Here is a 14,909-nt window from a genome sequence, read left to right as displayed (position 1 = left end):
TTACTTGTTATTCTCCCAGGTAGCAGTCTTGTTCTGTTTTCCTCCAAGCTTAGTCTTCTCATCCTCCCTTTGTTTGCATACACAGGTGGTGGCCGGTACGTTCCAGGATCTTCATCAGGCTCTTCTAGCACACTGTCTGCAGCAGATCCTTTTACAGGTGAGATGCAGCTTTGCTTAATGTACCTCCTCTAAATGCATTTTATATGATAGGGCTTTACACTTTGGAGATATTATTCAATATCTTCATACAGACACTTCATTATCTGAATGTCCAATTTGATGGCTCTCCATTTCTTTAACTTGTAAGTTTTGCTCATTCCTGGAGTACTTTTGTGACTTCCCTCATGATTTTTTAGTAGCATATTATTATAATCATTTTCTCCAGTGGTCCTTCCTGCCAGGAAAGTGATTAAGAGCATAGGTTTTAGAGCCAGACAGACCTTGGTTCAAAATTTGGCTCTACCACTTACTTGCTATGAGGAACTGGCAAGTTACTTACCTTGTCTGAGCCTATTTTTTTTATCTGTGAAATTAGATAATAGGGGAGCCCACCAACCAAGACACAGGATAAGTGCTATCACTGGCAAGATGCTACCGAGCATGAGCAGAGAAGGAGCCATGTGAGTCCCTGAATTGGATGGAGCAATGCAGTCAAGAAGTCTGCCCAAGCGTATTTGCCTTAGTGTGGAAGGAGACAGTTCACCAGCTACCCAGGATTAGTCTTCCTAACCTAAATTATTAATTGCCTTCATGAAGCCCTAAAAGTGGTGTGTGTCTTCAAAGTGACTATTGACCAAGGTACGCATGCCTCAGCATCACCATTACTGGAAAAAATGGCCAGACTTGGACTTTAAGACAGCTGAAGAAGTCTCTGTTTTCAGAATAGTTTTTGATATGTTTTATGATGCTGTTGTTGGATCTTCATCAAAGTTCCTGGACAAAATATCAAGCGTGGGAAGAGATTTATAGTGTTTATGGTATCTATTGGTCTTGCCAACATACAGTCCCATCTAAATCATAGATTGGATCAACACACAACCTTGTCTCAGTGTCATGAAGTTGTGAATTGCTCTTGAGTGAGCTTTCTCCTGTGAATGAACTGGTGGACCAGATGCAAATAGCTGCACCCTGTACATTGATAAAGTAGTATATTACAATAACCAACTGCTAAGCTAAATGTTGTGATAGCACAATGACTGTTAAGGAAGTCTTTGATGACATGATGCAATTTGAAAAGGTACTAAGGATCTGAAGAGTAGATAAGGTGGTGACTTTCTCTGTCGGCATATTCAGGCCTAGAAATGCACTGAAACTTAGAGCAGAGTTCCCAGATCTCATTGGCAGATATTTTCTGGAACAAAGAACGTAACAAGCTTCAAACAATACCAACAAAATCAAGAGAAGTCCATCATAACTGGAGCATGTCTCACTGTTGCACAATGTCAATACCCCAGAAGATGCAGAGATTATGGAGATATGCAAGATGGCATATTCAATAAATGTCCCAAGAGAATTATGGAATTATTAGGATTGCTGAACTATTAAAAAATACATAACAGCACCTTCCAAATTGAGATTATGAAAATTAAATCATATAATAAAATATATATAAAGTATTCTAGATGGAAAAATAGAAAAATATATTTAAGCCCTCAATATATGTAGCTATTATTATTGTTGATGATGTTCCCCCAATTTTACCAAAAGCACTGAGGCCAAAAGGCTTGCCCATCTGGCTTACAACTTAAGGTCCATCTTCAGTCTTTTTTTCTTTTCCTTATTTATGTGGTTGCCAAACTTCTAATATTAATTAGAATCATCTGGGATGCTTGTTTAAATTACTTATGACAAGGTCTTAGCCATATATTTTGTCACACTATATTAGTGAGGAGGTTAGAAATACGCATGCCCTGATCCCTCTTCCATGGATTCTGATTAAATTAAATGGTCTTGGGTGTGGTTTGTTGTTGTTGTGAAAGCTCACTATAGGTTTCTAAAGTGAAGCCCTGGGAATCTGCATGTTGAGCAGGTGACTATCTCTAAATGTCAAAGAACCATATTTAGGAAAGTGTGTGCTTACACTCGCCTCAGAATGCCTTGGCAAGTTATTCAGCCTTCCTATAACAAAGCATTACAAGTAGTAGTGGTATCTAATATTTAAATGAGTATGTATATAAGATACTTAACATGTTAGTTGGCATATAGTAAAACCTCAATTCCTGTTATTTTGTGTTCTTTATTTTAATTCTATAAAATTTTTATAATTTATTTTGTATTTTAGTTTTGCTTGCTTTTTCTGAATCTGTTACACTGGTTATACCAATCCTAGGTATTAATTCAGAGGCTAAAACAATACCAATCTTTCTTCTTTTCATAAAGTCTGGTCTAGGATTCTGAACTCCAAATTCTGCTGATTCTCTCTATACTTGCTTTTCATATTTCTTTCTTTCCATGTTCAAAGAGATAGCCACAAGTATAATCTAAAATATGAGACTGGGCTATTGTCATAGCATTCATAACTCTTATCTAGTTTCTTTTCTGCTTGTATGTGCCACTAGAATAGTTTTTAACATTTCATTATTGGAACCTTTCAATTTCTCCAATTCACTAATGCTTTTGTAATTCATTTAATTTCTATAATTATCCTATACAATAAAAGCCTAATATCCTAGATGTCTGGTCGACCTGTTGTTTGTCCAATCAATCAAAGGTAATAAGCTAATGATATGCTAAGGTCACTCAACCACTTGTTATGAACTGCACTTACCACCAGGGGGCAGACAGTCAACTGGTCGACCAGTCACTATGACATGCACTGACCATGAGGGGGCAGATACAGGGGCCAGACACTCGGATGAATAGGTTAGCTTGCTGCTGGGGTCAGACGATCAAGACTGAGGGAGTTGGGCCGGACATGCCCTGGAGCCCTCCTGTGGTCCTCCCCGGCTGGCCAACCTCCTGCGTCCCTCTCTGGCTCTGCGCACCAGTGAGGTTCCTGGACCTGGCCTTCACCCTCTCACAATCCAGTACCCCTGGGGGAATGTCAGAGAGCTGGTTTCAGCCTGATCCCACAGGTCAGGCTGAGGAACCCCACTGGTGCACAAGTTCATACACTGGGCCTCTAGTAATGTAAAAGACCTCTACTGTTTCTTTTATAACTTGAGGATTACTTTCCTGGTTAACATTTATTGATCACTAACTAACTACATGCCAGTCACTGTTCTAAATATTTTTCTGTATTAAACTTACAGCCCATTTATTATATGTAAACATCATTTCAAAGTATGACTAAAAGTGAAAATAAGTTATTGCATATAAGGCGAGGGGCCAGTTTGAACTTTATAATTTGCAGTTACTTTTGCTTACTCGGTGTATTATTGCATTTTAGGTTCAGGCCGTTATGTGCCAGGGTCTGCAAGTATGGGAGCTACTATATCTGGAGTTGATCCATTTACAGGTATACACTTTTCATTTCCTTTTTTTCTTTTAGATTTTTAAAGTTTATTGATACTCTTATTTAATAAAAGATTAAGAAAATTGGCGTTTTTGGCCGAAACTGGTTTGGCTTAATGGATAGAGCGTCAGCTTGGGGACTGAGGGATCTCAGGTTCGATTCCGGTCAAGGGCATGTACCTTGGTTGCGGGCATATCCCCAGTAGGGGGTGTGCAAGAGGCAGCTGATCGATGACTCTCTCTCATCAATGTTTCTAGCTCTCTATCTCTCTCCCTTCCTCTCTGTACAAAAATCAATAAAAAAATATATTTTAAGAAAGAAAGAAAGAAAATTGGCATTTTTGTTTTGTTTTTGTTTTTTTTTTTGGCTGGAGAACTTTCTATATAGTAAATCAAGACCAAACTTCCTGGCTTGGCTTTCAGAATTGTCATTACTGCATTGGAATCAACTGGGAGCCTTAGAAAAAGTACTTCAGCCTCATTCCTAGAGATGCTCACTTGGTCTAATATTGCTCTGCGTGTGTCCTTGGCAAGGGCAGTTTCATAATCTTCCAATGTGATTCTAATACACTTCTATTCTACTGTGGCTGCTTTTCTCAGTACCCTTGCCAAATCCCAGTTTATTCCAGTCTCTCCTTTGTTCATTCTTAATGTGTTAAAATGTTATTTACTACATTACACATTGTTCACATAAGAGGGCTCTGAAAATAATTTGTTTTTATAATTTAGGCTAGAATTATTGTATATATAGTCCACCTTCTCCTGAACAACTAATTTTATTTTTTATTCTTAGTATCTAGTCAGTAAAATGCAGAACTAAGTTTATGGTTTATCTCTTGCAAGTTTAACATACCTTGGCATATATTTTCTCCTACTTTATTTTATGAAAATGTGTGAATGTTACTGAGCATAATAAAATAAATATCCATAAACTCTACTTAAGAACTAACTTGGTGTGTGATTTTGTAAGCTATTATTTTCATTGTGAAAGTACCTTTGGCTGGCAGTATTGATCACTGTAATTAAGATTAAGGAATCTGGAGTGAGGAATGTTAAGATTCAAACCTCAGTTCCATTATTTTTTATTCTGTTTGACATTTAGAAAGTCATCCTGTTTCTGCATTTCTCATTTATAAACTTGAGATAATCTTATCTGTTACAGTTACAAGCTTAAAATTACAAAGTATGTGCAAATCACTTGATACAGAATAAGTATTTAGTAATTGTTAGCTGTACCTGTTGTATTTACAGAAGAGTCTCAAGTTAACAGTGCTTCATCCCATTTCCAGAAGTCTTTAACAGTTTGGTGCATATACTGGAACTTTACCTTAATCCATGCTACCGTCATCTCCCAGCTACCCTAATGAAATAATGGCCTCCAAAGCGGTCTCTCTAGAATTCACACTGCAGCTGATGATCTCTTCATAGTCTAACTTGTTTATGCCCTTTCCTTGATTAAAACCGTTTCATGGCTCCCCATTGAGTATTTCCTCAGCCGTGTGTCCGCTTCCTCTCTGCCTCTTTCCATTTTGGCCTGCGTTAGTTCTTTAGCCATGCCATGCTGTGTTCTACCTCAAGAGCTTTGTTCACTCTGTTTCTTTTGGAATACTGGAACTTTGTTTCTTAGACCACAGATTATTGTTTTTCTTTTTATTCTTTTAAATTTAATTTTGCATTTTAATATTTACTAAATGAATTCAGGGAAACTTTTCTGGACAGTCATATAGATCATCTAGTCCTGTGGTCAGCAAACTCATTAGTCAACAGAGCTAAATATCAACAGTACAGCAATTGAAATTTCTTTTGAGAGCCAAATTTTTTAAACTTAAACTATATAGGTAGGTACATTGTTATTAACTTAATTAGGGTACTCCTAAGCTAGCCTTTGCTAAAAACTCAAGGGGCCAAAGAGCCGCATGTTTCTCGCGAGTCGCAGTTTGCTGACCACTGACCTAGTCTATTTCATTGCAACCTATATTTTTCCTTTAGAGAACTTTGTATCATACTTGTTTGGGTAATAACTACCTTCCCCCTTGTATTTCTAACATACTTAGATTAAAATGTTTTATTCATTTTTTTAAAAAATACCTTAATTTTACATTGGAACAAAAATGTATAAATTAAGATTTGAGATGTTAGTAAGATGTCTTAGAAATAAATTATGCTTTAGTTGAAGTAATTTTATTCACTGTGTATAAATTTTCACCCTGTCATTTTTTTGTTGTTGTTTACCATCAGTTACTGTAATATATACAAACTTAAAATTAACATCACATAAAAGACTAAAACCTTTGACTTTCAAGAACTGAAAACTTGGGGTGATTTGTTAAAATGATGTAGAAAATGACAGTGCCTACTACATCATTTGGAATAAACAATAAAAGACATGAGAAGAAAGAGATCAGTATACCTTAGAAGAAATGGAGAATTTCATAGTTATTTTTTATTCTTTGTTCTTAAAAATTTATTTAAAAATATTAGAAAATATGAAATAGAAAACCTTTGTTTTATATTTTTAAGTTTCCATTCCAAAACCAAAAAGTATTATATCACGTATAAACAGTATATAAAATCTTAGAAATGATTTTTCTTTTTTTTCCTGAGGTTATTCTACATGCACTGAGTAGTTACATATCTAAATTGTAGTAGCAAAGTCATACAATTACAAAGGTGTCATTTTTGACCAGTTCTTGTGATTTTCAACATTTTCTGTTCTGTTATAGGGAGTAGTGCCTACCAATCAGCTGCATCTCAAACGGTGAATATTTATTTCCCTAAAAAAGAGGCTGTCACGTTTGACCAAGCAAACCCTACACAAATATTGGGTAAGTATATTTTAATTGAATAGTTTTCTCATATATCCACAGACTGTTTTCCATGCTCTCAACGCCATTTCTCCTCCTAACGTGAGCTGGGAACTGGTGCTTCCATGATAGAGACTTCTGTTGTGGTATCACACAACTGTGGACTTCAAGTGCACAATCTGATCATGGACCCTTAATATTTTGTAAGACGCCTTATGCAAAAATAAGGTAAATGTTTTATGATGACTTTAAAGAGAAGAAAACTAAAGGGGAAAAGAGTCAATCCCATCCCCTAAGATCTTAATGTTAAAAAAAGAATGAGTCAAGAACTTAATAAAGAAAAATTTTGGCTTTAAAAAAATTAATAGTCCTTCGAGAAATAAGGCTGTTTAAACTTACCATTAAAAATGAAACTTCTCAGTTGACTTTGATTGCTTTTTCTGCTAATTTGTTTTTCTCCAAACAGAATGAGTTTTCTTTTTCTTTTTCTTTTTTTTTTTGATGGCAGAGATGGGAGGTGAACCTAGAATACTACCAGTTTTATTTGCCAAAGACTAATAGAGAATTATTTGAAGTAACAAAATACTTGAATATAAGATGGGTTTTATTGTTTTGGTCAGAATGATCTATCTTTATAAAATATACTTTTGTAAAAGCACTCATAAGTATTTTCTTAATTGCTTTATTTAGAAAAATAAGTATATGTACACCTATAGAAAACTGGATATTTTTCAACTCATATACAATACATACAAGAGGTCTCTTTTTGCATTTCTTAAATAAACTTTGTTTTCTATATTCTGATAGTGTTAAATTTTTCAATGCCAAAAATAGTGAAACAGGTCTGAGTTTCCAGTTCTGATTGATAAAAATTTGTAAATCTGGACAATTTATATTCTTAAAACTTTTGTGATGGGAATTGAAGTTTGTTTATGTTTTGAGATAAATATTTTTTAAAAATATATATTTTATTGATTTTTTTTACAGAGAGTAAGGGAGAGGGATAGAGAGCTAGAAACATTGATAAGAGAGAAACATCCATCAGTGCCTCCTACGCGCCCCCTACTGGGGATGTGCCCAAAACCAAGTTACATGCCCTTGACCGGAGGAGTCGAACCTGGGACTTTTCAGTCCGCAGACCAATGCTCTATCCACTGAGCCAAACCGATTTCGGCTGAGATAAAGATTTTTTGAGGAAACAGTGTTAGATGACTCAAAGTGGCACTAGTGACAACAGGATACGGTATTGAAGATGCATGTAAAGAGTTTAAAACTAATTGTTTCATGAAATAATGAATATGGTGGGAAAAGTTAATTATTTTCATTAATTGTTTAAAATGTGATATCAACGGTGCAAATGGAACTAGTCAATAAATTATTATAAGTAGACATTAAAGTTTTTGGTTATTTTATTGACTAGTAGAAATGATATAAGTTGGCTAAAAGTTGTAAATTTTCTCATTGAGAAAATAGAGGATTGACTTATATGTCACTATCTATGACATGATGCTGCTTTGAAATCCATTCAAAATAATTACAAATATGTTATACTTTCAAACTTATTCAAAGCAGAAAGCTTAGAAAGATCTTAGAAAATAGTAGGTAAAATAAAGATCACAGTAACCTTTCAGCTTAAAAAAAGACTCAAGCCTTATCCTTATGTTATGGTCTTTGATAACTGCCTTGAAAAGTCTTACTTCCTCATCATGTATGGTAATGTACTTATTGAAAAACTTGGCATTTATGTATTTTATATGGGTGGTTAGAGTTACAGAGTTTTGAAGGTTTGGTTTTTGGTCTTAGGTAAACTGAAGGAACTTAATGGAACTGCACCAGAAGAGAAGAAGTTAACTGAGAATGACCTGGTACTTCTCGAGAAGATACTGTCTATAACATGTAATAGTTCTTTCGAAAAACCCACAGCCCAACAACTTCAGGTTTTGTGGAAAGCTATTAACTGGCCTGAAGGTACAGAAACATTCTTTAAAATGTAACTAGAAAGCAGGAAGTTTGTATTTTCATTTCTAGCAATATTTTTTGGTGTTTTGTTATAAAAAAATTTCACAAAAAGGATTCATTACACCACTGCAATTCATTGTCTTGCTTTACTTGCTGTGCTATTAGGCCCTGAAGGTGATGTAATGACCCCATCCATGTGTCATTTTGTATTCCATCTCAGAGTCTTTGTGGATCCCCTGCAAGCCATGCAAGAAACACTTTGTGACCTGTCAACTCTAGGCTACAAACATTTGATATAAGGATTATTTCTTTTTGAGTAAATTTACTTAATTTTTGTTTTTAAAATTTTATATTTATTAAGGTAACATTGGTTCAGGTGTACAACATTACAACTTGATATCTGCATACACTATACAGTGCTCACCACCATTTGTTACCATTTAACTTTTAATTTTAAAAATGTCCTCTCCCCTACTATTTTGTGTGTGTGTGTGTGTGTGTGTGTGTGTGTGTGTGTGTGCGCTATTGATTTATTAAAGCATTTGTCCTACAAAATGTCCCGTATTGTGGATTTGGCTGATCACTTAATGAGTTGCTCTATCTCTGTAGTCCTGCTATACATAATTAGATTCTGATTCAGTGGTTTTTTTAAAAGGTGAATACCCTTTCTAAATGATACTGCAAACTACCTTTATATCACAAGGCACTTAATTTCTAATAGTTTCTTAAGGTTTAGTGATGCTTAAGATTTTTTTTTTTTTTAGTGCATTTGTTCAGACGGTGCCTACCCAGTCCCTTGAATATAAAGTTCTCCACCAACCTAAAAGTACCCTATATTAGCATTTGTCCATTAGAATTCTATAAAGAACATTCTCACTTCAACTCTGGTCTTATGGGATTTTTAAGAGAGGTCCCAAACCCATTCATTCCACAAGGATTTGAAAATTCACTGTGTGTCAGCTGTTTGATAACCCAACAGAGTTGCATTTTTTAAAAAGCATATATGATCTTGTAGCAGTAAGTTCAGTCCTTACAAGTGTAAAAATTCAGTTAACATAGTTTTAGAAATATATGTATTTTAAAGCAGGCACATGATTTTTAAAAATTTTCTGAAATGAGCATGTGTTAATTTTGTAACAGGAAATAAAATCCTTAAAAATTGAGTAACAGTCACAGGAATTTTCTCGATTTTCATAAATATTCATTAAGTTTTCTTCTTAATAGATATCGTCTTTCCTGCCCTTGACATTCTTCGGTTGTCAATTAAACATCCCAGTGTGAACGAGAACTTCTGCAATGAAAAGGAAGGGGCTCAATTCAGCTGTCATCTTACCAGTCTTCTGAACCCTAAAGGAAAACCAGCAAACCAGCTGCTTGCTCTGAGGACTTTTTGCAATTGTTTTGTTGGCCAGGCAGGACAAAAGCTCATGATGTCCCAGAGGGAAGCACTGATATCCCATGCAGTAGAACTGAAATCAGGGAGCAATAAGAACATTCACATTGCTTTGGCTACCTTGACCTTGAACTATTCTGTTTGTTTTCATAAAGACCATAACATTGAAGGAAAAGCTCAATGCTTGTCAGTAATTAGCACAATCTTCGAAGTTGTACAAGACCTAGAAGCCATTTTTAGACTTCTTGTAGCTCTTGGGACATTGATCAGTGATGATGCAAATGCTATACAGTTAGCCAAGTCTTTAGGCGTTGATTCTCAAATAAGAAAGTATGCCTCAGTATCAGAACCAGCTAAAGTAAGTGAATGCTGTAAACTTATCCTAAATTTGCTGTAACAATGGGGAAGGGGACTGAAATTTTAAAATGATTAGTGTTGTTGTTTTTTTTCCCCATCACATTTTACATGACTGATAACAGATCATTTGAAAAATGCTGTGGATTAAATAAAATTTTAGATCTTGTAATAAGGGGTGGGAGGGGGGAATGAAGGTGAAATAAAGTTTTTGCACTAATGAACTGTGAGATTTTCTGTATAATGTGGGTAGGTTTTCAAGAGCTTAAAAACAAATTAGGAATGAGCTATAATTAATAATTACAGTGGCATAATTTCTGTATTTTAGCCACACAGAAGATGAGCTTTTATTTAAATCTGTTTTTATTACTTATATATCTTGGTTGGTAAATGTTGATGGTTGTCTTTTATTGAATTTCTGCTCTGCTCATTTTCATTGCTGGGTTGTTTCAACAGCACTGATACAAGGTCTTGTTTGAGGATAACTACTCTAGAAATTTTAAAATTTGTTGTCAATGATTCCATATATTGAAAATATGTAAAATAATTTATTAATTTAAGCCATTTATAAATAGAAAGTGAATTTTTTTGATGGCTCATTTTTAGATCACGTAAAAGCAAATTACCAAGCTAACTCAAGTTAGCTCAAGGTTTATGATGTTTCTTTTGCCCTTCACTATTTGAGGTAATTTCATTATTCCAGTTTTTAAATTTGTTTTTGGTCATTTCCATTATTTCAAAGGGAATTTGGAATGCATTAAATTTTAGGGAACTGTACAAGCAAGAATACATCAAATGATGCTATTGGCAAGTCCAGAGTCTGTTCTGTGAAATTAGTATTTTTGAGCCCCCAACATGGTCCAAGTGCTGTGCTAACCACTTTCATGTTTAATTCCTAAAATGCCTAAATAAATCCTGATGTTATCTCTATTTTCAGAAGTAAAGATAATAGAATGAATCATGATAGGAGAAAAGTGCATACCATACTCTTCTTCCTAGAGGGAGGGTCACAGATTTGTGAACATCCTAGCAACTAACACAAAGAGTGAGCTCTATTAATTATGCAATTATATCTGTTGGGTCTGAGTCCCTCTTTGAGGGACTGGACCTCCTTATACGCTGGGCATTAGAAGACAGAAGACATGACAAGTCTTGGGTACACAAGAGAGGCTTTATTGCGGTCCAAGTAGACATTTGACAAAGCAGTCCAACCAAGCAGTCTTTGCTAGTACAGTAGCAAACACAGGAGCCATACTACGCGGCTGCTATACATACTGCAGCCCTATATAAAAGCAGCCTCATACCGGCTGATCAGCAACACACTTGATACCACCTTAGACAAAGAGGCTTCTAGCCAAACAGTGGCATCAATCTTTGGCATTATAGAAGGGCACACCTGTGCAGTGTCTGCGTCCTTGCTTTTGCACCTGCATATAGCAAATTAGCCTTCAACACCCTGATTAGGATTCCCACGCTCAGAGTGGCCTTGAACATCTGGCATACTCTGGACAGGGTTTCCACGGTGTCTAAGAAAACTTCAATGAAGATAAGTGTAACTTCTATTTTAAAAAATAGGGAAGATCTTTTCATAAAGAGGACTGCATAGAATAGTACACTGTGGTCTTCATATTTATGTTATATAAAACCATGGATTTCCTGGCTTAATGCCAAAGAAGATCAGTTCCCCAATAGGGGAGAAAAAGATTCTGATTGTCTGGATCAGGGGTGGGAAAGGTCCAGCCTGTGGGCTCTATAAGGCCCACAAAACCATTTGGTCCTGCCAAGGTCATTAGTCATGAGTTAACTAAACGTTTACCAAATAGAGCAGACTAATTTGTAAGTTGATAATTTTGAATGTCCAGCAAATTATGTTATAAATATCCAAGTGGTCCTTGGCTAGAAAAGAATTCCCTACCCCTGGCCTAGATTAATCCAAGGGAAAACTTTGGAATGTCAAAAATGAATGGGTAAATATAGAGCAGACATGTATTTTGCCAAGTATTAAGTTGCAGCTTTCTGGTGTGTACCTAGACTTGACTCTACTTGCTGGTTTCATTGTGAACCTGTGCTTTATTACTGATTTGAAATTCAGAGATTCAAATCAAAGTTCAGTTGCAAAGTTAAGGGGTCTAGCCAAGGTCAGCCTGGTTCCATTACATTACACTGATTCTTGTTAGAATGTTACAAACATTTTACCAACAATATATTGAAATACTACCATGTTTCCCTGAAAATAAGACAGTGCCTTATATTTTTTCTCCCAAAGTTGTGCTAGGTTTTATTTTCAGGGGATGTCTTATCTTTCCATGTGCTAGGTCTTATTTTTGGAAGATGTCTTGTTTTTTGGGAAACACCTTTGGAGATACAGTCTTGGTTAAGAATGTTGTTTACTTTTCAACATGTAAGGGGTGAAATATTGTAAACACTTTGCTTCCTATTAGTGTATTTTTTAAACTTTTTATTATACCAATATTTAAAGAAATATTTTTATTGATTTCAGACAGGAAGGGAAAGGGAGAGAGGTAGAAATAACAATGATGAGAAAGAATCATTGATAAGCTGCCTCCTCTATGCCCCCTACTGGGGATCGAGCCTGCAACCTAGGTATGTGCCTTTACCAGGAATCTTATGAGCTCTTGGTTCATAGGTCAGTGCTCAACCACTGAGCCACACCTGCCAGGCTCTACCAGTATTTCATGTTTTTTTGAAAAGTCAAAATACAATTTAGCAAAAGGAAAAAAAAAATCCACTTGAAAGATAAATGTTTAAGTGACAGTTTAGTAATATTTTAAATATTTTTTTTCAGTTCAACATTTTCTTACGATTTCCTCAGTATTTTTTCTGAATATAAAAGTAGATATTAATTTAATGAGACAAATACATTATAAAAATAAGTCATACACAAAAATTTCCTGTTATCATACTACCCAGAGAACCATACTTAATACCATATATAATAAATATAGTTATGTAAACATTTTTATTTTTTTAAAGGAATGATATACATTGTTAAATAACCTGTTTTTTAAACTTGACATACATTAGTATGCTTACTTCCACCTTAATAAATGTATGGGTATACCCATTTCCTATTATTTGACATTGTTTTCTTCCAATTTTTTTCCAGGTTTTGTTTAATGTTTAAAATTAGGGTGCTTTTTTTCTGGGTGTACTAAGAAAGGCAGGATCTTGACTTTGAGGGCAACAGTAAACCACTTTGGTGCCTCTTCTGGAGGAAAATAGTCTTCAGAATACAGTGAGCAATGAGACTTTATAAAGAAGAAAGCTAACACCCTTCCTCAGAATAAGTAGGCTGATTTTGGTCCTAGACCAAAGGAGAGAAGATCCTGTGACTTAAAAATGACTGTGAGGACCTGGACTCACTGTCATAAATCAGAAAAGTAAAATATCCCATGGCAATCATAATTTTTAACCAAATTTCAAGTCTCATGATATAACAATGTTTACACAATATTTTGCAACTAGATTTAAAGAAAACTATTTAAGTATTATAAAGACCAGACAATTTCAGTGAATTGAATTGCATACATTAAGCAATTTATTCTAAGTTTATCTTCATCCCTATGCGATAAGCACTGTTAGTAATCTTACTTTTACAAGTGAAGAAACTGAAACAGGTCCGATAAATATATACCAAGTTAGCGGTAATTAAACAATGAAGAAGAGAATAATATTTGATAAATGATGTTGCTAACATTGGATATCAATATGGAGAAAAACAACATTTTTTTGTAGCCATTTCAACTATAGGCATGTAAGCTTGATACATAGACTAAAAGGTGGCTTGAAACAAGCCTCCAAACCACATTTTTTTCATTCTTGTGTCTTCAAAGGAAGAAATGCCTATTTCTACATTATTTAAAAAACTTTAATAGAACAACCAGAGAGGCGCAATGTAAATAGTGAAAGAGGATTCGCTTACAAGTTAAAGGCAAGTTGACTAACCTCAGCTCCATTTAATTATATGTATACTGGAATTTAAAAATATAGAACAAAATAAAATATTTACATAAAAGCCTAGCAAAATGTATGCCACATAAGTGCTTATCAAGTGTGGTGGTGTTTCTCTCTCGTCCAGCACAGAAAAGGAACGAGTCTGGTTCCTGAGTGGAGGAGATGAGGATTAAGAAATAAAGAGAGCAAGATGCAGAAATAAGATTTATAAAGCTGGGAGCCAGGTGGAGAGGCAGTGATTCTGAGCCCATGAGCACATTTATTTTATATCCCCCAAATACCAGGAAGTAACCCAAAACTTAGGATCAAAGTAGCTAATTTGCATTCTTAAGTAGGCCCTAGCATTCCCAGTTCTTGACTTGATTTACATATCTAGACCTGCCCCAGCGAACACCTGGGCTGATATGTATGCAAGCCAAGCTGATTACACTCTTGGCCATCTTGGGGAGTGTGTATCCAAGATGAGGTTCTGCCATTCGCCTCGGACTCAGTTGACAACAATTTTAAAAAATGCCCATGTGCCTCCCCAGGCGGCCCTCTACAATCAAGCACCCTTTTAGAAATAGCACAAGGCTACCATCTTCATTAATAATAAAAGTGCTGCGTACAAAGAACATTCAAAAGATAAAAAAGATAGGAACAGTGGTCTGCCAACAATATTTTATTCTTGCTCCTCTCCCATCTAATCAACATCATTAGTGTAACCAACACACTGATCTGATTACAGTAAATTGTTAAACTTATTACCAGGTGATTTGATGAGGAAATGGTGTTCCAAACCTTTGGAAAGTATTCAACATTTCAAGTAAAAAATGCAAGTTAAAAATTAATATTTTCATACATTAGCACCAATTTTTAGAAAGGTTTCAGTATGTGGGTGACATTTTAAGTTAGTTCCATATTCCAAGGAATGGATTAAGCAGAACAAGAAAAAGATATTGACCAATTTGTTTTTGGTGGTACAAAATGCC

The 14,909-nt window shown here is 35.1% G+C and overlaps 1 protein-coding gene across 4 annotated transcripts in view; it reads left to right on the top strand.

Moving 5' to 3' along the window:
- The window catches only part of PLAA (phospholipase A2 activating protein), a 33,250-nt gene extending 23,066 nt beyond the window's left edge, over positions 1-10,184 (top strand). For 3 of the 4 annotated variants that reach the window (XM_036434209.2, XM_036434210.2, XM_045580282.1), the window contains 5 exons: positions 86-157; positions 3,389-3,457; positions 6,177-6,278; positions 8,061-8,225; positions 9,441-10,184. In XM_036434209.2, the coding sequence (XP_036290102.1) occupies positions 86-157; positions 3,389-3,457; positions 6,177-6,278; positions 8,061-8,225; positions 9,441-10,006 (974 nt within the window). In that variant the 3' untranslated portion in view covers positions 10,007-10,184. The remainder of the gene's footprint in view (positions 1-85; positions 158-3,388; positions 3,458-6,176; positions 6,279-8,060; positions 8,226-9,440) is intronic. The other variant, XM_045580281.1, reaches the window with a different exon arrangement.
- The last annotated feature ends 4,725 nt before the right edge of the window (positions 10,185-14,909 follow it).

Source organism: Pipistrellus kuhlii, unplaced genomic scaffold (assembly GCF_014108245.1).
Source record: "Pipistrellus kuhlii isolate mPipKuh1 unplaced genomic scaffold, mPipKuh1.p scaffold_m20_p_12, whole genome shotgun sequence".
NCBI lineage: Eukaryota > Metazoa > Chordata > Mammalia > Chiroptera > Vespertilionidae > Pipistrellus > Pipistrellus kuhlii.
The sequence above is the reverse complement of the archived record's forward strand: the minus strand, read 5'-3'. Positions and strand labels throughout refer to the sequence as shown.